This window comes from Pantherophis guttatus, chromosome 5, assembly GCF_059756535.1.
Source record: "Pantherophis guttatus breed Tessera chromosome 5, ASM5975653v1, whole genome shotgun sequence".
In the NCBI taxonomy this organism is placed as follows: Eukaryota; Metazoa; Chordata; class Lepidosauria; order Squamata; family Colubridae; genus Pantherophis; species Pantherophis guttatus.
This window is the reverse complement of record NC_142067.1, coordinates 97,951,511-97,973,316: the sequence shown is the minus strand read 5'-3', so window position 1 is coordinate 97,973,316 and position 21,806 is coordinate 97,951,511. Positions and strand designations below refer to the sequence as shown.

General features: G+C 38.0%; 1 protein-coding gene across 4 annotated transcripts in view; it reads left to right on the top strand.

Moving 5' to 3' along the window:
- The first annotated feature begins 822 nt into the window (after positions 1-822).
- Positions 823-21,806, top strand: part of FHL2 (four and a half LIM domains 2) — a 32,757-nt gene continuing 11,773 nt past the window's right edge. Inside the window, exons 1-3 of one of the 4 annotated variants that reach the window (XM_034419644.3) lie at positions 823-913; positions 11,994-12,071; positions 19,114-19,293. In XM_034419644.3, the coding sequence (XP_034275535.2) occupies positions 19,138-19,293 (156 nt within the window). In that variant the 5' untranslated portion in view covers positions 823-913; positions 11,994-12,071; positions 19,114-19,137. Of the gene's footprint in view, positions 914-11,792; positions 12,072-14,822; positions 14,882-19,113; positions 19,294-21,806 lie in introns of those variants that run through there. The other 3 variants (XM_034419662.3, XM_060686614.2, XM_034419653.3) reach the window with 3 other exon arrangements.

The window sequence follows — 21,806 nt, the reverse complement described above, 5'->3', positions numbered from 1 at the left end:
AATTTTGGGCTTAGACAATTTAGAACTATGCCGACTTCAGTCTGACCTAAGCATAGTACATAAAATTATCTTCCACAATGTCCTTCCTGTCAATGACTACTTCAGCTTCAACCACAACAATACACGAGCAAATAATAGATACAAACTCAAGGTAAACCATTCCAAACTCGATTGCAGAAAATATGACTTCAGTAACAGAGTGGTCAATGCCTGGAATGTACTACCTGACTCTGTAGTTTCTTCCCCAAACCTCCAAAGCGTTAACCTTAAACTGTCCACTGTTGACCTCACCCCATTCCTAAGAGGTCTGTAAGAGGCGTGCATAAGTGCACCAGCGTACCTACCGTCCCTGTCCTAATATTCCTTTTTACTTACTCTTTTCATGTATTCAAATTATTTTATATTTATATTTATATATATAAAATATATATTTATATTATATTCAAATTCAAATTAAAAGTATACTTTTACCTGTTATCTTATATATGCTTGACAAATAAACTTATGATTATGATTAAGAAATGGAGCATAGTAATGGATGACATGGTTTCCAGCTCACGAAAGTATCTGCCACAATAAACTTGCTGGTTTTCAAAGTGTTGCTTATCACAGTGTACACTTGGATATAAACTGACTAGAACAGTGGAAGACCTTGACCAACGGATCTCTTCCATTGCCAATTTGGGTTCTCCTCTTTAGTGATGCCTTAAAAGGCTGGAACTTGTAATGATGTTGAGGGTTCTTATCTCCTTGGATGGCTCTTTCTTTAGAGTTACTGTATTTATAGCTCATATGGCAAATGAACCCTTGACAGTCAGATGGTTAAATGCATAGTTTGGGTAATCCAATAACACGGTTACTCTGTATGTCTTTGTCTTCTTCATTCTCCAAGTGAACTTACAGATGTCTGAAGGTAAGAGCTAAAAGTGTTGTGTGTTTTTTCCACTCAGCTGCAGGCAACCAAATTTTCCCTCACTCCCCCCCACTCCCACCCCACAGTCTGGAAGAAACATGAAAATGCACAATATATGGGATCTTTACATTTTTGAATAGGTAACCATTGTACTGCATAAATTGTATCTCAATATAGCTGTATTTTTACCCTAGTTATGGAGTAATGAAAGGCTAACTTTGCATGTGGATTCGGATCATGAATTCCCAGGTAGTAAGATTGCAGGCTTATAATCCAATCCAATATTCATCTACTCAGAAGCAAAACCTTTTCGGTTAAATGGCACTTAAGTATGCATAGTTTTTACTCCTAATAGGGACTTTCAATTATCATAAACATAAACAGAAGCGCCCTTCTAATAAGGCTGCTTGAAAAAACTGCAGTCCTTGAAATGCAAGGAAAAATGTTTCATCTGTTTCTAGTTATTGTGTTTATCTAACTCAGCTTTGAAAAATATTTTTCCTTCAAAGTGGCTGGTTATTCTCTACTCCAAATCCAAATTCTCCTGTATTATGTGGTGTTTGTTTTTGCACAATAAAGGAAAAATCTGAACATTTCTTTCTCAGATTTCTACACTGCCCATCTCACCGAAAGGGAGGGCACGTTTAATGAGAGACAGTGTTATGGAGCATTAAATGTGCTGTACTGGGAGCAAAGACACCATGAGTTCTGGTCCTCTCATAGGCACAGAAGCCAAGGGGATGATTTTGAGCTAGTCACACTGTCAGATCTAGCTTGGGATTCTGAAAAATATCTCAGAAAAAGGCACTGAAAATCACTTCTGAAAATGTCTATGGAGATTCTCAATCATCCAGGTCATGGTTGTCCCAAAAGTGTTTTTTTCAAGAGGCAACTGGACTTTCTTGTTTTTCTTTGAAGATGTCTCCCTTCTCATTCAAGTAGTTTCTTCAGCTCTTCTTCTTCAGAGCTGAAGAAGCTTCTTGGATGAGAAGTGAAACATCTTCAAAGAAAAACAAGAAAGTCCAGTCGCCTCTTGAAAAAAGCACCTTTGGGACACTTCTGAAAATGTTGCCAAGCAAACTGTGTATACTTGTCTGTATGGTTACCCGGACTCAACATTGACTTGTAGAACTACAATAACATGTAATGAATTGTATCTTCTTCTACCTGCAGTTTAAGTGCAGTGGTTAAGGGCATAAGGCTAGGAAATGGAAGTTTGTGAGTTTTAGCCCTACCCAGAAATATCAGCTGGGTGACTTTGGAGTAATCACTCTCAGCTCTCTGAAGGAAGCAAAGGGAAACTATTTCTGAAAAATGTTACCTAGAAAAATTCATGGACTTGCCAGATCATTGCCCAGGATCAAGAACAACCTAAAGCAGGGTTGTCCAACTTGGAAACTTTTAAGACTTGTGAACTTTAACTCCAAGAATTCTTGAAATCCACAAGTCTTAAAGTTTCCAAAGTTGGATAACCCTGACCTAAAGTATAAAAACGTTCCTCTAGGGTATTAGATGTCTTACCTTGATAGTTCCTACTGTACCTCTACAAATGGTTGTTTTGGGGGGGGGGAAATCCATTCCTTTGGAAACTTATCAAATTTCTTCATATTAAGTAAAATATAGAAAAGAAAAAAATGATTTTTTTTGATTGTACAAAATGGAACAATATTCTTGGAGGAGGGGAACTTTGAATTTTCCCTTTGCAACTATTCGTCAAACTGGAAAGCTTTGTCAATATTTCTCAAATTATGATATAAAAAGGTAACACATCTATTTTTGGCACTTTGATATACGTTCCCTGATGGTGTTTCCCAATATCCTGCAAAGGTGATTGGCAATCCAACATTCTTGTGCTGGAAAGAAGACGTGCTGCCAAGAAAGGCTTCCACCACTGATTTCTGTGAGATTTTTTTAATAGAAGAGACTTCGTGCTATCTTTGTGCAAAAACAGCACCCAGAGCTGCCAAACATCCATGATGAAATGCTTTGCATACTTAGTACATTGCCTTTTAAAGTGATCTCACGAGACTACTATGTTTAGTTTGTCAAACGTGTTTATACTGTATGGGAATTTAGCATGGTTATTTATGAGTATTTTCTGACACTGTAAATGAACATAGCAATTATTTTTCTGTACATTATATATAGCACTCCTATAGCTAAAAATACAGAAAAAGACAAGATCTGACATTTTACAGATTTAACTCCATTATAATAAATGAAAATAGAAACAAACCGATTACTGGGTAAAGTTTTCACCAGAATGGTTGATGCTTTAAAATAAGACCCTTTTCCGTAAGTCTCACAAACTAATTCTATTGCACAGTGTTATTTATGCATATGATCTCTACAGCAAATGTCCTTGTATGATATTATGTCTAGAACATTAAATCTAATTTCAAATCTGTGAGAGTTTGAGTTTTCTATATACCAGAATTTATGGGGAAGAGAGAAGTATTATTTTTTAGAGTTTGCCTTCACATTAACTTAACTGCAGCGCAAACATTCTCTATTAAGATCTTGGCTTCATCTCATCCCAGGCCCACAGCTGAGACAGACAGTGTAAAGTAAGTATTCAGTAGTCCCAGCTTTGAGTAATATTAGCTCTCTTCTCTGGACCCAGTTTAGACTCTTCATCAGTGATGTGGTTGAAATCTCAGTCAGGAGTTGAAATCTGCCTGGCATAAGCTGTTGTGGGCATCCCCTCTTCTAGAGAAGGAAGCTCCTATTTTATTATTTAGATTCTATTTATTGTACTTGGAACTGCCCAGAGTCATTCTGGAGTTGTGCACCACCCAATAAAATAAAATAAATAAATACAGTCACAGTCTGCTGCTTTCTATAGCTGTTTAGATATGAGACTCTTTACTTTGGCACAGCCATTTGCTTGGGCAATGCCTGACTGACACATTTTTATCAGGTCTAACATATTCATAGATTTAGGACTTTTTTTTTTTTTGAAAGAGCACTAGACCTATAATTAAAACACAAGACCAGCCTTCCCCACCTCTCCTTGAGAGACTGGTTGATTTAATGATTGGTTGATTTAAATGAGGAAAAGAGAATGAGGTTCTGCTAGCTATTATCAAGACATTACAGATTTTTTTTTTTTTTTGCTGCTTTTGCTAACAAGTGGTTTCACTTTTTCCTATTTTTACTACTTAGGGGAAGGCGGCGCCATTTTGACTATTTCATGAGCAATGTCAAGATGCTCCTAGCCACAGCATCCTGGCCAATGATGGATTTTGCTCTTTATCAATGCTTGCTTCACTATGTAACTTTCTTCTATGTGCAACCTCTTGACCAAGCTATTTTTGGACAAGGGTTTAGGATTGTTTTGTGTTCAGGAGTATTCTGACTGACAGTAAAAGGTATAGAGCACCTCTATACCTACACCCTGTTAAATCTTGGTTAAATATCCCTGCTGAAAACCCTTGGCAATCACATGACTAGGAGAGTGATGGCTCTGACAAGCAGGTGACACTTACCGCAAGATACAAGTTTAGAGATCCATTAATCTCTTTACTTAGCTTGTCCTGCATTAAATCTATAAAGAGAAATTAATTATAAGCACCACCACAATCAGTTAATTATAAGCACCACCACAATCGGTCCAGCAGACAGTGTGACATATTGTGGAACAGTGCCCTCTGAGCATATAATATCTATCAGGGAAACCTCAGAGGTTTTCTGCGTGCCACTCATCATGTATTGACTATATAAATAGTCTACCTTTGAATTTGTATATAGTTTCATATTTGCTTATTGAAAATATAATTGTAACATACTTTTTAACATTTTTTCCATATGCTTAATATATAAAGAACTATAAGGAGAAGTTAACTCATTGGCTTAACTATGAATAGAACATAAATTGACATGAATGCAGTATAATTTTTAATGGCACAGAGAAAGTCACTTTGATGCAGCTTTCTGAATGTACCATAAAAATTGTATTTGTTTGCTTTTAGGTGAAACAAATTATTTCTAGATTTAGGTACCTAGACTTGCTCTAGATCAAGTTGTAAATTGACCTATAAATCAATTGCGGTTTCTGTTCAGATAGAAAGTTAGAGTTCTATTTGCTAACACATCTTCTATGATCCACATTTTTCCACTAAAATCTTATTTATTTTCTTTCTTCCAAATAAATAACTATATCTATTGTTACAGAGGAAAATATATATCTATAATGTGCTCTTAAAATATATTTTATTAGGCCAATCAAGAAGATAACTTAATCCTTTTGTTCACTGGTAGTTATCTTCTGTAGAAAACAGAAGAGATTGTAAATTGTACTGAAATATTGAACAGTTTTGAATTGTTTTACCTTGAAAATTATATATGGAATAAACATATATTTTAAAAAACCTTATGATGATATATTTGTCATTTTAATGAAATGTAGTTTTCTAACCATATTTTGCAGACATTCCATGAAAGTGTTTCTAAGGCTTAAATTTAAAACCTTAGAATGGGACTACATCATGTTTCAGTTTCAGTATTGATTTTGATTCTGTATTTGAGTTATTATGAGGGATGCTGTAGTATTTCTTTTATGTTGTATTCGGAGAAAAGTAGATTGCATGGATTTCAAATGCTGTTACTGGTACTTTACTCAGTGTGTGGTAAAACATTTTTTATGTCAAGACTAGAAGATATATGCAGAAATGATAATATATTTGAAATGTTCCACATTAGGTATGAATCAACAAATACAGAAGGCAGATCTCAACATTTCCTATTGCAGATAGCCGCCTTGAGTCACCATGGGCAAATAGATGGCAATATAAATTTAATAATAATAATAATAATAATAATAATAATAATAATAATAATAATAATAATAATAATTATTATTATTATTATTATTATTATTATTATTATTATTATTATTATTATTATTATTATTATTATTATTATTAAAATGTTGATGGTTCTCTACAGGCTGAATGAGATTCATCAAAGTCAAAGGGCGTTCCTTATGCAAGACAGCAGAGCCTTCTATTTACATGAATGGGGTACAAGAGATACAGGTTTTACAGACATTTTCCTGGCCTGCCAGAGTTGTTCTTCCACTAAGGTGAAAAACTAAGCAGCATTTTCTGCTGTTCTTTTGTCATTTTCTATCCTGTATAAGCCTGATTTCTATAGACCAGAATTTCTATAGACTGCCTGTCTTGTATATTGAATTCCTCAGTTTGCAAGGCATGTATTAGACCTCAAAATCACAGATTTAGTGTCACAGTACAACCACTATTCCTTTTGTACATTTATGAAACTTCTATGAGTGATTATATTTCTTATTAAGGCTTTATACTTTCTTCATTACATTGTGTTAGGTGTAATTTAGTGGATTATATTTCAGAGTAGCATGATAATTGCACCCAGTTGCTGTGATCAGTGAAAAAACATTATGGCTTGAAATTATGAGTGAATCATGAGATTATGGCTTGTTCAACAAATCATGCTTAAAACCATCCATGAGCTTGCATGTTATGTGAATCCAGTACTGGTCTGAAATGGTATGTGGAGTATGAAGTATGCAAGCATTTAAATTAGGCTCTGAATGAAGATTTCTGAAGATTTCAAGACTCCTTGAAATGAAGAAGCAAACAGTAATGGCTCCCTTAGTTTAAAATATGTAATTTTCAGCTGCATCCTTGGCTAAAATTCCTAGTAAATAAAAACAAATAGAAATAAACTGGACATTTTTCATAGTCAGAAAGTTTAACATAGATTTTTAATAATATATTTGATTTTTAAAATAGAAACAAATAGTTTTTCCTTTCTTCTAATCTAGAGGAATACAACTTCAAAGATTAAATTTCCAGCTATTCTTTTTCAGATTAGAGAAAAAAAAGCATTTAAAGAGTTGCAAGACTCCCTAGAGAACCCCTGTGCCTTTCTGAGTGGAAGAGAAGGCTCTCTACGAAAAAATAAATAAATCCTATTTCATCCTCTTTAATTTCCATCAAATACATTTCCAGCTTTAAAACTTGCAGTTATCAGCAAGCTATGTTACCCTATTATGGATGTTGGTTTTAACAATCCAGTGGAAAGACTTCAAGAAGATATTATATGGACTATAAATTTAAAGTTATTGTCTTTTCTTTTTTTATTTAGATATAATGGAATATATATATATATATATATTTTTAAGTAGTGTGGGCAGTGAATTAAAGATATCAAGAATTGTTGTGTATGGTAAATTTGTAAGACAGTGGGTGAATAAGCTAGCTACAGACTGATTAGTTTAAGAAAAGGGATTTTTAAGTGATACATTTAGGGGAGTGGAGGAAATGGATAGAGTGGAATAAATGTTAAATTAGATTTTATGGGGAGCCCGCTTTGAAATGTTATTAAAGTAGGACTTATCGTATAGTTTTAAAGTGGAAGGTGGTTTTGAATTGTTGCAATAATGTATAGATATAAAACACTATTATGCTAAATTAGAAGTTATTTTATAATAGTTATAGTATAATGTGTTTGTTTTTTTTTGTTTTTTTTCTCTTCTTCTTTTCTGAAATGTATGGATAAAGGGGGATTTATAATACTTTTAGTAAGTAAAGGTCAGTATTTTGAGGAGGGAGTAAGTAATCTGTTATGAATTAGGGTTTTTTTTTGTTACGAAGAAGTCACAGGGGGGGAAGGGTGGGGAGGGGGGGTTAGGGAGGGGGGGAGGGGGGGGAAAAAGGGGGAAAAATTTGTATTTGAAAACCTTTTCAATAAAAAAAAAAAAAAAACTTGCAGTTATGCTTCTTTTAGGCCTTCGGCAAGTAGGTTTGTGGAAAACTATGGGTACACGCTGACATATGATCCATCATACTTGTTATTCCAAGATTTGTAGGAAACTCACTGCAGCCATTGTTTTAAAACAAACATAGACATGTTACAGTCCTAGTGCTACCAACTAGCGCTTGCTCAGGAACTTTTAGGTTTATTATATTTGTCCTGGAAAGTTTTCAGCAAGATCAACACATTTGTCAAGGATCTCACTTCATAACTGATTCTTTTCAAACTTGAGCTACATCCAGTAATAATCACTTACTGAATGAACTTTGATCTGTCTCCTGACATACTAGAAGCCCTGAGCCCCCACCCAACCCAGTTGCTACATGGTGGAATGTATTTCTGTTGGAGGCTACAGAATCACTTTGGCTGATTCTTAACTAAATTGATCATGGATCCAATACTTTAAACACGTATGTATTGTTATTAAGAATCTGGTTACTGTGAGAATGGTAGGATGCATGCAACCATTTGAGAAGATAGGCATTTTTCTGCTGACACTTAAAAAAAAAAATTACATATAAGAGCCTGAAAATTTAAGCAAAAGAGTGAGGGGCTCTCAGCAGTTTCATTCCTTGAATGGAAGTTAATAAGGGGACTGGAATCTTTTCCTTGAGAGAAAGAAAAATGACATTTGTGACAGTATGGAAAGTTGAACAGAAAAGTAGGAAGAAACTTTTCATCATCTATTTTATTTTTTATTTATTTTATTTGTTTGTCAAACATGTACGAGATAACAGGTATAAGTATAAACATGGACATGAGCACATGAAATGAGTACAAATAAATGGGGACCATAGGACAGGGACGGTAGGCTGCTCCTTCCCAACTGGATCTCCTATTGTTGTTTTTGTTTTTAAAATTGGGGGGAGGAGGAGAATAAGCCCTGTATATAATAATAACAGTGTCAGAATCCAGTGTTGGAATCATGCAAAGGAAGCACAAGATTTCTTCTTCAAGTTGTAACATATTTGGTAAGAAGAGTCATACAAGCTGCAGTTCTGATTGCTTTCTCTCTGCGTGTTGCCTAGCAACTGGAAGAAAGCAGGGGCATCTACAGAGACCCCCAGAAAAGGCAGGATAGTAGCTGCAACCATGTGATGGAAGCCCAGCCCATTTTTAAGTACATAAATATATATACATGGTTTTAAATACATAAATATATATACATGGTTATATATTCAGTTCTTAAATCTGTTTGATCTACTACCATACTGGGAAAAGATGGTGTTTAAAATTGGTTGCTGCTGCTTTACATTTGTTCATAATCGTTGCTTTGTACCAAGCTGTCAAGGTCACAATTCTAATTACCTTGTTCAGATCTTCTGCCAACAGACGTTGCTCCACTCCCCTCTCCCCCTTCCTTCCCAAAATGCAGTGCTCCTACCAGTGTACAAAGTCCATTGCATTCCATTTTAGTCTGCATTATAAAGCAATGGTTGAGTGCAGGAAATGCCTGGAGATGTTACTACCATACCAGAATGCTATATGTTCATTCACTTTACCTGTTGTCCTGGTCAGACCAATATTGTCCAGAACACAAGCCAATGCTGTATTTGTCTCTCATCCCTGTCTTTCCATGCCTTGGTGCAAAGTCTAAACTTGTTGCCTAGATCTGGAGTGGTTTCTACATGGCTGTTGGCCATTAGTTAAAATGTGGATACCAAGGAAACACCTGTCCCATTATGAATCTGTCAAGCTGTTAAGATTGGTAAGCAAAGACCTTGTATCAATCCCCAGCTACAGAAGTCCTATTTTTTGGAGGGTATAGGTAGTCCTTGAGTTATGACCACAGACCACATTCAGCCCAAAATTTATGTTGCTAAGTGAAACATGTGTTCAGTGAGTTTACAGCTTTTCTTGTCACAATTAAGCTAAAATCTTTGCATTTGTTAAATTAGTAACATGGTTGTTAAATGAATCTGGTTTTCCCAGTGACTTTGCTTGTCAAAAGTTCGCAAAAACTGATCACATGACTCTAGGACACTGCAACCGTCATACGAACCAGTTGCCAAACATCTGAATTTTGAACATGTGACTATGGCAGTGGTGGGTTTCAAAAAAATTTTAACTACCGGAGTAGTGTGGCAAGAACAGGGAAGAGCTGATTTTTCTTATCAGGCAATGTATTGAGTAGCCTTCCACGGGCAACTTGAAGTTGAATAGGGTTGTTCTCACATTAACTTGGAGGAACGTCAGATCCTGGGCCATGTTTGGGGAAAGACATAGAAGAGAAAGAAAAGGGATGAAAAATGGGAACAACAAATTTCATGTTGACCTGTCTGCCAGCTCAGTGTTGAATGGAAAGCAATCTAACTCTGTAATGGGAAAAAAAAACCCTTATTACAGGTAGTTCTCGACTTACAACCGCAATTGAGCCCAACATTTCTGTTGCTAAGTGAGACATTTGTTAAGTGAGTTTTGCCCCATTTTACGACCTTTCTTACCACAGTTGTTAAGTGAATCACTGCAGTTGTTAAGCTGTTAAATTGTTAACAGGGCTGTTAAGTGAATCTGGCTTCCCCATTGGCTTTGCTTGTCAGAAGGCCACAAAAGGGGATCACATGACTCCAGGACATTGCAACCATCATAAATATGAACCGGTTCAGAAGGGTCTGAATTTTGATCACGTGACATTGAGGATGTTGCAATGGTTGTGTGAAAAATGGATGCAAGTTACTTTTTTCAGTGCTGCTGTAACTTCGAACAGTTACTAAATGAACTGTTGTAAGTCAAAGACTATCTGTATTTCCCAGACTTTTTAACCATACTTTGATCATTTCATATTTTAATTCATAATGTTTTAAATTTTAACTATAGATATTCCCAGTGGTGAAATCCAAATTTTTTTACTATAGGTTCTGTGGGCGTGGCTTGGTGGGCGTGGTGTGGCTTGGTGGGCGTGGCTTGGTGGGCGTGGCAGGGGAAGGATACTGCAAAATCTCCATCCCCACCCCACTCCTGGGGGAAGGATATTGCAAAATCTCCATTCCCACCAGAATGGAGCCAGCCAGAGGTGGTATTTGCCGGTTCTCTGAACTACTCAAAATTTCCGCTGCCAGTTCTCTGAATTGCTCAAAATTTCCACTACCAGTTTTCCAGAACCTGTCAGAAACTGCTGGATTTCACCCCTGTATATTCCTCCTGGATATTTGTCCTACAACAGTCTATTTAGTGACATTTTGAAGTTATAACGGACCTGAAAAAAGTGATTTATGACTGTTTTTTAACACTTACGATAGTTGCAACTTCTCCATGGTCACGTGATAAAAATTGAGATGTTTGGCAACCGTTTCATGACAGTTGCCGTGTCCTGAGGTCATGTGACCCCCTTTCATGATCCTCTGATAGGCAAAGTCAATGGAGAAGCCAGATTCACTTAACAACCCTGTTACTTTACAAGAAAGCTTGTAAAATGAGGCAAAACTCACTTACCAAATATGTCACTTAGCAGCATAAATTTTGGGCTCAATTGTAGTCGAGAATTACCACTTTGCAGCTGCCTACTTTTATGGTGTCTTATTTATTTTCCTTTTTGGTGTGTTTATTGTAAACCACCCAGATAGCTTCAGCTATTAAAAGGTTTAAAAAATTTTAGAAAAGAAAGGGAAGGGGAGGGGAGGGAAGATTTAATTCATTGAATTCTGGGACATGTGGCCTTTGCCCACCCTTGTTGCCTACCACTTTTCACCAACATCCGGATGAAGGAAGGCTGCTCTAGATATTAGATTACTTCTCAATGGGCAGTAAAGAACGAGCCATCCAATCTCATCCTCCTCTTGTTTATGACCTTAACTAGGTGAAGAGGTGTAAGATTAATAAAGACGAGGGTGTGGACACGTAAGTAAATATTGAAAAACTTCATTTGTGAACTTCTTGCTCTCTTTCTGATGCAAGCCGCAGGTATTGCTTAGAAAGAAAGATTTCAAATGTTTAGGCACATCTGTCACAAGGAAATAAATACAGGAGTGGGGAGCCCGGCGATGACGATGGCGATGATGATTGAAAGCCCTGTGGAGTGGAACTGATCAAAGGCAGGGTGATGACTTGGGAGAGAGAGGTAGGTGTGGAGAGGAACGACTTCTTCAGAGAATGCCAGCTGCTTTGAGCGCAGAGAGTGAGTGTCTCGGTTCTTTTCTCTCCATATATGGTAAAATGATACACAGGGGTTTTTCACTAGGCTGTGAAGGCAGACGCCTGCTTCCACACCACACAGACAGTGGAAAAGGACTCCAGAGTGCACAGACGTAAGGATTCCTTCGCTAACCGCACACCCCTTCTCTTCTAGCTGAGCACCCGGTTACCCATTCATAAATGGATGTGATTCTCCATCCCAGCTCCAGAGGCTGCTACTAATTATCTGCCTGTAAGTACACCTCCCTTTTTTTTTTTTTGTCCCAAAGAATCTTTGAACCAATCAATGAACCCTGAGAGGTTTTTCAGTAATTAACAAAGGCTGTGTGCTGTGAGGTTGGATGGGACAGAAAAACCCTAAGCATAAGATATATAGATATCCAAATAGGGAATGATTGCCCTTTTTAAAAAAACTCCAGACAGGGGCTGGTGATAGGGCAGGAGTTATGTGTTTCTTCTTTATCTTCAGAGAAATTGCTCTTTTCTGCTTGTGACAAGTTAGCCAAGGGATATCCCCAGCATGTCATTGTGTATTAGGACATTTTTTTTCCCCCGGCAGATGCTATGTTGAATAAGCCCCAGAGACGATCAGAAACGGGTGACATCTTGATTTATTTGTCTTCCTGGAAATATATCCTGATCCGTACAGGAACAAAGAACCCTATTAGATTTTCCAGTTCTGCAGAAGCACAGAAAACAAAGGGTGCCTTGCCCGTTTGCATTCTTGTGATCTCTGTATTACACATCAGAAAAATTATAGCATTCACAATTTATCATATTAGCATGGAGCAAAGTTTTTTTTCCCATTGACCCTTTGACAGCTATACTATTTTCTCTGTGGTACATGCCGGTACATGATATATGTTACAGTCAGCACCTATTTTCATGTTTTGTGAGTTATTTACATATTTACTTCATTGTTAATCCAGAATGCTTTATGTCTCTTTCCACCATAGTAGATTATTACCACTGCATTTTCCTTTTTATTCAGAATATCTTTGGATTACTGCCCATGATATTCAAAATCATCTCTGAACGCTGTTAAAAGAAATTATTATTTGGTTTATCATTCATTATATTACTTTATTATCCTTCTTCCCCTGAAGCAAGATAAATTTTGTGCAGAGCTTGAAGGTTTGAAATTCAGTCTATCAAAAGGACTTCATGCCCCATTTAAATCTGGTTAAAAGTTTAATCAGTGCATTTACTCCCATTGATATCAACTATACATTGTCACAATTTACTTCTGCTAGATTATATTATGGGAATAGAAAAAACTTGCTATAGTACTTTCCTCATTTGTCTAGCACATGGGTTTCAAACTCGATTGCGTCATGTGACGTAGCGTGATGTTTTTTGCCTTTGCGGAGCTGGGGTAGGCGTGGCCTGTGTGTGTGTCACATCCGGCCCAAGGGCCACCAGTTTGACAGGCCTGGACTCTAGCATTTACAAGGAGATTTATTTGAATACAAAATTATTATAATATCAATAAATATTGTATAAAGAGATACACTTTCAAAAATGGCCTTAATATATGTCTTCTGAACTAAACTAATGTGCAGACACTACTTAGGGATACTTTCAGATAGAAAGACTGGATTCTATCCTACAGTTTGAAACTCAACACTGAACATAGAAAAGAAAAATTATAGCAGCCTGTCCCCCGCAGCCTTAGAAAAATCTGCACCCCACGCCAAGCTCCTGTTGCTGATCGAAACTCGGACTTTCAATTTATTGCATGAGAAGGAAAAGTGCACATTCTAAACATTCCCCAGGTTAAATAGCCCAGTATGAGCTGGCCTGCATTCTACAGATTGAATAAATCACCACAGATTTATAAAACAACCCACATGCTCCAAAGAAAGTAGGGTGAGGAGTTCTTAAAAGGAGGTCTCTTTCTTCCTGTTGTGTAGAGCTGACAAATCCTTAATATGTTTAGTCATTTTTTTTCCTTTATGTGGGAAGGAAACTAATTGTGTAAAGAGGAAGGAAGAAGAACGAATGTGCCTGAGATCTTTCTAGAAGTCTCTGGCCAATTTGGTGACTGCCAAAACAATAATTCTTTGATATCTTTTGGTGTTTTTTTTTAAAAAAGTTTTTATTTCTTTTCCAAAAGCTGATAGAGGGATGAGAGAGATGCCAAACCTCAGACATTAATAGAGTTTTACTTTAACCTGGCTTACTGTATGTCATAATGCTGTATTGCTTAAATTGAGATCATTATTTGACAGAGTTCATAGTTCACATTCTCAGCTAAATCTAAGCAAAATGCATTATGGTTTAGCTGCATAATGCATGAGTCAAACGTCTGTAGGCATATGATTAAGAGATGGAGAGAAATAGAAATCTTGTACTGTAAATGACTGAATGAAATCCTAAAGTATCTAAAAGAATGATCACATGTTGACATCAGTCTATTGCCAACTATAAACATTTATACTTTCCAAGTTAGTCATACCCTTTTAGTACAATATATTTTTCCAATGGATAATTGTAAAATTTTATACCACTATAAGAGTTGGTTGGTGGCCAAATGCAGGATCAACAATAATTGAAGCAATTGGTGGCTCTTTTTCTCTGAGCCAGGCACAAAAGGAACTTTTTTCGAAGCCAACTTGATATTTCCTAGCAATAGTATTCTTTAACTGAATCTCACTTATCTATTTAGATTGCAAAATCCTAGATAATGTCTTGGTAATTCTTTGCTGTTGCCCAATTGCCTTCTTTCGCTTCTTGTTTTGAAAATTTGGAGACAGGGGATGGGGGTCAGTATGATGAAAGTGAAATGTGTGTGGAATTCAATGACACTGGTTGATTGCTGACATAATTTACACCCTCAGGAGAGTCAAAGTTCTCATTTGATACACTTTAAACTATGAATGTAGCATAATTCAGTTGTCTTCTAATAAAACTGATTTCCGTGTAAAAAAAAGTTGGTTAATATATAGACAGACATGGAAACCACTTTTTTCTTCTGGTGCAGGTTCAGGGAAAGTGAGATGATTATTCCAACTGATGGATATTAAAACTTGTGGATTAAAGGTATGTTTTCCGCACTCTTGCCCTTAGTATCTTTGTTGAAAGACAAAAATTTATCTGCTGCTGGGAACTTTATAGATATCACTGTGAAGACAATAATATTTTTATATCCTTTGAGCTCTTTAAAATTTTTATCTTTTTACCCAAAATGGGAAAGAAGGACATCAGGTGCCAGTCTAGTCTTATTTATATACTTTGTACATACATACATACATACATACATACACACACACATACATACATCAGTGGTGGGTTGCCCCTGGTTCGCACCGGTTCTATAGAACCAGTGGTAAAACCGATGGAAGGCTCTGCCCACCGACCCCGCCGTCATCAGAATGCTTCTGCGCATGTGCAGAAGAGTGCGTGGGCGCATGAGCATGAGCACGCGGCCCCATTGCGAACCGGTAGTAAAAGTAAGTAGAACCCACCCCTGACATACATACATACATACATACATACATACATACATACACCTTATATAGCATCCCATCTTGTAAAACATAACTGTGGGTAGCTCATAACAATAATAGAACCAAATGCTAGAAAACCCGCAATTTCCAATCTATGAAACCATAGAATTCATAGAATTCAACCTCACTTTATCTCAGTGCTAGAGAAAAAAGCCAAACCTTCATGGTTTTTCAGAAGTCTAAAAGGGTTGGATATTTCACAATGCAGAGGCTGCTACAGAGAATGCACACTTCTTACACCCCACTAGACAGCAGCCTTTAAGGAAAGGGATCTGGAGTTGCCCAGCCTGACAGAACAGGCAGAGGAGCTGTTGTGGTGCAGTAGTTAGAATTTAGTATTGCAGGCTAATTCAGCTCACTGCCAGAAGTTTCAACATCTTGAATTACATCCCAAAAGAAACTGGGAGCCACTCCTGTTCACACAGAGAAAATGCAACATAGGCAAACTGAAGGATGCTTAGCACTGTGCAAGTGACTGCATTCTGGACCAATGGTAATTTCTGGGTGATCTTCAAGAAAAAAATTGTAGAACTCTTTAAGTTGTAGGCTGATTCTCTCTTAGTTTAGTTTCTCTCTATTGCTTCTTGTCCTGTCTTCAAAGCACAGTCCATTAGATGCATTATTTCTTTTTCATGACCAGACATTATTTTGTTCAGACTATGTGAGGCAACTTAAAATTATCCATGACAACATTTGCTCTTTTCCCACAATTTCCCTAGTTTCATTCTTCATTTTAAAACCATCCTAAGAATTTGAGTTAACAGGACAATGTTACTAAATATTTCCATTGCAGAATTATTTTGATAACTGCTACTGTCTCTTGTATCAGTTCTGCAAAGGAATGACATTTGGGGCTTTTCTAGTCTAGAAAGGGGACATATAAGAGAGAACATGATTGAAATGTACAATGGTATGCAAAATATGGATAAAGTGGACAAGGTGAAGCTATTTTCCTCTTTCCAAAATTCTAGGACCAAAGGTCACCTAATGAAATTGAGTACTGCAAGAATCAGGACAGACAAATAGACATATTTTTTGCACAAAACAATTGAGCGCTGGAATTTTCTGCCATGGTATATAGTGTTGGCTTCAAAAATTAGTATACCATTCATGGAAATCCTGTAAATTAATGGCTGTAAATTAGTTTTGATGGTAGTCTGACTGTCCCAAAGGTCATTGAGGAGAAGAACCATGTTTAATCAAGGATCATTGAGGGGCTGCTTTACAAAAAGAGGGACCCTGAACAAAGGAAAAACAAAGATTTTGATACAAGGTAGGAAATCCTAGGGATCTGATTTGCTGGCTGCCTGTCAGGTTCAGTGTACCTGTGGTTAGTTCTATTATTAGGTAAATAGACCTTTCAGGAGGGCAGCAGAGCTGGAAAGTCCATTGCAGTGGAGATGGAATGTTGAGGTCATCAATTGATATAGGATGGAATATTGGAGTTTCTTTATGTTGTAATTCACTGGTCTTGGACTAGACTGAGGGCAGGTGAGATGAGGCCAACTATTTTTTGGTGTAGATGAGCTTGCATTGGGCTTTGTCTGGGGATAAGGAAGGTCCATTTCAGTCTGATGGGGATTAGGCCAAGAGATGAACTAAATTTGACTTTGGTCATATCCAAAAGACAAAGGGGAAAATTGGTGCAGTCCCCATTTTGTTTCTTATGGTTTTTTTGGTCTCCTACAGGCACTGCCGATGTTCTTATGTTCATAAAGCTGAATGCTTGTGTTGGAAGAAAGCTAACTTCTTACACTTGATTTAAAGAAGGACATAGATGTGGCAGGCTTTGGGGAAAAAATCCCTCCCTCCCTCCCTCCTTCCCTCTCTCTCAACCCTGATGTATTCTCATGATTACTTTATGCATGTGAACAAACTTCCTGGGTATCTTACAAATATTAACGATGATAGAAGAAGATTTTCAACAATGATTAGGAAAGTTGCTCCATTGAAGCAACTTGCTTTGAAGATCAGTCTGTATGACAGGCCTAGGAACATTAGAAGCCCCATCAATGAAATGAAATTTCTGAACCCTTGATTGACAGGAGCAATCCAAGTTGATAGAACGAAAGTGGCCATTTCCCATTATCTGCAATTGAACAATGGAATGGAATGATGGATCTTCTACCTGCAGTTTTTTGAGCCTGCAAGGAAACATTCCAAACATTTTTTCAGATTGAATACAGAATAGTAAATATACAACATTTTTCTTTTTCTTTTTTTTTTTTTTTAAAAAAAAACCCATTCTGTGGTGAAAATCAGCAGGACTTCTGTACAGGCTTCCTTATCATGCTTGTGACTGTTCAAATATCCACAGAGAATGGTTGCAAATATGTGTAGATTTCAAAGGTCTCCTCGATTATCAGGCATGATCAAAACAAGGGGTGGATCTACAAACACTACCCGTACTAGGCTATGTTTATACTGGGAGAAAATCTCACAACATTGCTTAATCACCAAGGTTAATTTTACATGACAGATCTAGAGTTTCTAAAGTTAGGAGACATTTACAGCAATGCAATGATGCCATTTAACCTGATATTTGCTCCTGATATTATTCTCCCCATGAAAACGAAAATATATGGCTTTCCCGGTTCATCTTGTTTCCCCTACAGAAGATATCAGTCTTGTGCTCATGCTCAAAGCAGAAAGGATATTGCACTATACACAGTGGTGGGTTGCTACCAGTTTGCCCCAGATCGGGTGAACCGGTAGCAGTGGCAGCGGGACGCTCCACCCACCAGCCCGGACGCTTCTGCGCATGTGCAGAAGCATTGTGCGCGAGCACGCGCACATGAGCAAACCAGTAGCAAACTAAATTGAAACCCACTACTGACTATACAGTTTATCCATCTGTATTCTGATAGGCTATTATATTTTGGAAAGCTACTATCCTTACTGTATTTATCACACAAAAGGAACTCTGGTGAAGATCCTATCCTGGGGTTAGCAAGCTGTCAATTCACAAGCTCATCTTCTTTTCCTATCAGAAGATAATAATAATATTATTGAATTTATATGCTTCCCCCTTTCAGTGACTTTGGATAGTTTGTAAATCGTTAAAAACTTTTAAAAACAAAGAAATGACACAAAAAGACAAAAAAACCCAAACACAACACAACAAAAGAAGCAAAGATGACAGAGAAAGCAAACCCAGAATAGAAGAAAGAAAAAGAAGAAAAGAGAGGTCAATCATCCTCACCAAAGACTTGGTTGAAGAGCCACGTCTTCAGGGTCCTTTGAATACATAGGGTAGGGACCATTGGAATCTGGGTGGAAACCAGGTTCCAGAGAGCAGGTACAACTACAGAAGGCACGCATCTGATAGATAACATTGTATAATGGAAGGAATCTGGAGTGTGCCAACTCCTTGAACCAGCCAGGCAAATACTATGGGAGACAGGTGTTCTCTCAGGCTAAAAGGCCTTATGCCAAGTAGGGTTTTATAGGCAGTGACCAGCACCTTGAATTGCACCTGGAAGTACATTGGGAATCAGTGCAGCTTGTGGAGCAGAGGTGTTACATAGGCATTCCAAGACATGCACATCGCTGCCTATAGTTGTTGCATTCTGGGCCCATTGAAGCTTTTGGGTTACACTAGTCAAGCCATGAGATGATCAAGGCATCTGAATGACTGTCTGAAGGGTCCTTTCATATGTCATCCTAAGTGAGGCTCCTAGAAGGAATCGTGGAATCATCTTCATCCTCCTCCCTGCTGATGTTCCACCCTTTTGAACTTAACACTTCTCATCTTTTTGTTTACAGCCTGATCAAATCCCTGATGCCAACATGACTGAACGCTTTGACTGCCACTATTGCAAGGAGACGCTGTTTGGCAAGAAATATATTTTGAAGGAGGAGAGTCCCTACTGCATCAAGTGCTATGAGAGCTTGTACTCCAACAACTGTGAAGAATGTAAGAAGCCAATTGGCTGTGATTGTAAGGTAGGCTGCCCTGCCTTTTCTCTGACCTAAGCTTCCTTACTTGCCATCGGGTCTCTCCAAAAGGTTCCCCAAGGATTCTACCCGGGGTTGACTGCTGGGGATTCGCAGGGGTTCGGGAGAACCTCTAGCTAAGATTCTGGGCAGTTTGGAGAACCCCCAAATCCCACTCCTGGCTGGCCCATCCCACCCTGTCTCTCCCAGGCATCCCCATGCGGCCCATTTTGGATGCAGGTAAGCGTAGGGCGTGCATGGAGGCTCGGGGATGGTAAAAAACAGGCCTACTGGAAGTTCGGGAAGGTCAGAAACGGGCCTGCTTCCGGCCTCCAGAGGGCCTCCGGAGCTGGGGAGGCCGTTTTCGCCCTCCGAGAGGCTTGAGGAAAACCTCCAGAGCCCGGGAGGGCAAAAACTCGCCCCCTGTCATGGTGCAGGAAGCGTGGCCATGGTAGGCCACACCTACCATGGCCACGCCCACCCAGCAACCGGGCAGAGAATCCCTTGCTAAAATTTTTGAAGCCCACCCCTGATTCTCCCCATGTCAAGTGGTGCAAGAAATATATGCATTTCGAATGGCTTTGGTTCATTGGAACTTTTCAAAACAGCCAAAGCAGAGTTTCCTTATAACAGCTGCTCCAGATGTTGCTTTTCTCTAGTCCTGAGATAAGCAATTTTTTGGTTTGACTTTGTTTTTCCTTCTGATGCATTCTGCTTCTTTTCTTTTCTATATTAAAACAAATACCACGAAAACCAAGAAGGACCAGAAGTGCTGCTGGATTTGAGGGAACCCATTCCCATGCACTGTACTCATCCTAGCCTGGGCAAGATGCTTGAATGATTCCCCAGCTTAAGGCACAAGGAATCAACTTGATTTGTGAGGAGGACAGACGTGGGATAAAGGGAAAGAATACAACCCTTTAATAAAAGCAACAAAGACTTATTTGTTCCCATTCATAAAAGTAACCAAGTAACAAATAGGCCTTTTTACTTCCCTTATTTTTATAAAATGTTAAAAATTATATAACTGAAAATCTAAATTGCAAAAATATATTATAGGTCGTCCTTGATTTATGACCGTATTTGAGCCCAGATTTATGGTTGTTAATTGTTGCAGTCCTTCAGTGGGTCATCATGTGACCAGACCTGATTTTATTAAATATTTTGCAGTGGTTGTTAAGCAAACACCATGGCGGTTTAAGCAAATGCCACAGTTGTTAAATGAAGCCATTATATCCAGTGGGTGCTTTTTTGCTGAAAACTGGAAGTAAATGTCAAAATCTAGCAAAAAACAGCAAAAATTGCAGATGTGGCCACTGGATGCTGCAAATGTTGATAAAAATGAGCTGATTGCCAAGTGTCCAAAATAAACTAATATGATTAATTAGTTTATTAGTTTAATTTATTTTAGACTTCTGGGGAAGGGGGGCAGCCAGCAGAAGCAAACCCAAAAAGCCAAAAAAAGAGAGGTTAGTATGTGGAAATTCCTGAAGCTGACAAACTGTTTCTTCCCAGAATTTCTTTTGAGTAGGATTTTTTTTTTAAAAAAAAAAAAATCCCTTGTGCACTTTGTGTGTGTTGACATTCCTGAATCCCTTTGCTGGCCTGTCTTCAAGATATCTCAAAGCAAGGCAGGAATTAGTTGAACTTTTCAACTCAGACAGAGGGATTGTGGAAGCTTAATGCTACCTGATCTCTCCTACACCACAGGCCCTTCTGCAAGAGCAAATAAGTGAGTCATAGAAGATGGTGGGCCCCTTCCTCTCTGGGTGAACAACTAAGAAAATATTTGTTAGCGATGGGGGAATATAGGTGAAAAGTGGTGTGTTCACACATGCTTGTTTATGCATTGACTTGATGTCTTAACTACAATGGGAGAGAATGACCAAGCAGATATTGATGGTTGTACGGTATTAACCATCCAGTAACTCACAGAAATGATAAACAATAGGTCAGTATTTCTCAAACTTAGCATCTTGAAGATATGTAGACTTCAACTCCCAGAATAGCCATTCTGGGAGTTGAAGTCCACATATCTTCAAGATGGCTGGGGAATTCTGGGAGTTGAATTCCACACATTTTCAAGCTGCTAAGCTTGAGAAACATTTCAGTAGACAGTACTTTCCAAAATTATTGAAAATAATAAGTATGTGAGTTTCTCCTGATGATACATGATTTGAGTGCCTGGTACATCTTTACTTGTGTGCAGGAGACAAGCTTGGCATATAGGTTTCTCATAATATCTTTTTAATACTCCTTAATTGCAATTCTAAAGGGGGCCATGGTGGCTCACGTAAGACGCTGAGCTTGCACTCCACTGAGGATGGCAGCTCGGCGGTTCGATTCCCATGAGTGAATAAACCGCATAGGGACAGGAAAGGAGCCTCCCCAGATTGCCTACAGGCATTCAGGAGTCCCACGGGTAAAATAAAATTCCTTTCACAGAGGCAGCCAGCTGCTTCGGTGATCCCTGGCTAACACGTGCCATACGCTAAATAATGCAATTCTAAGATCCCATTCTT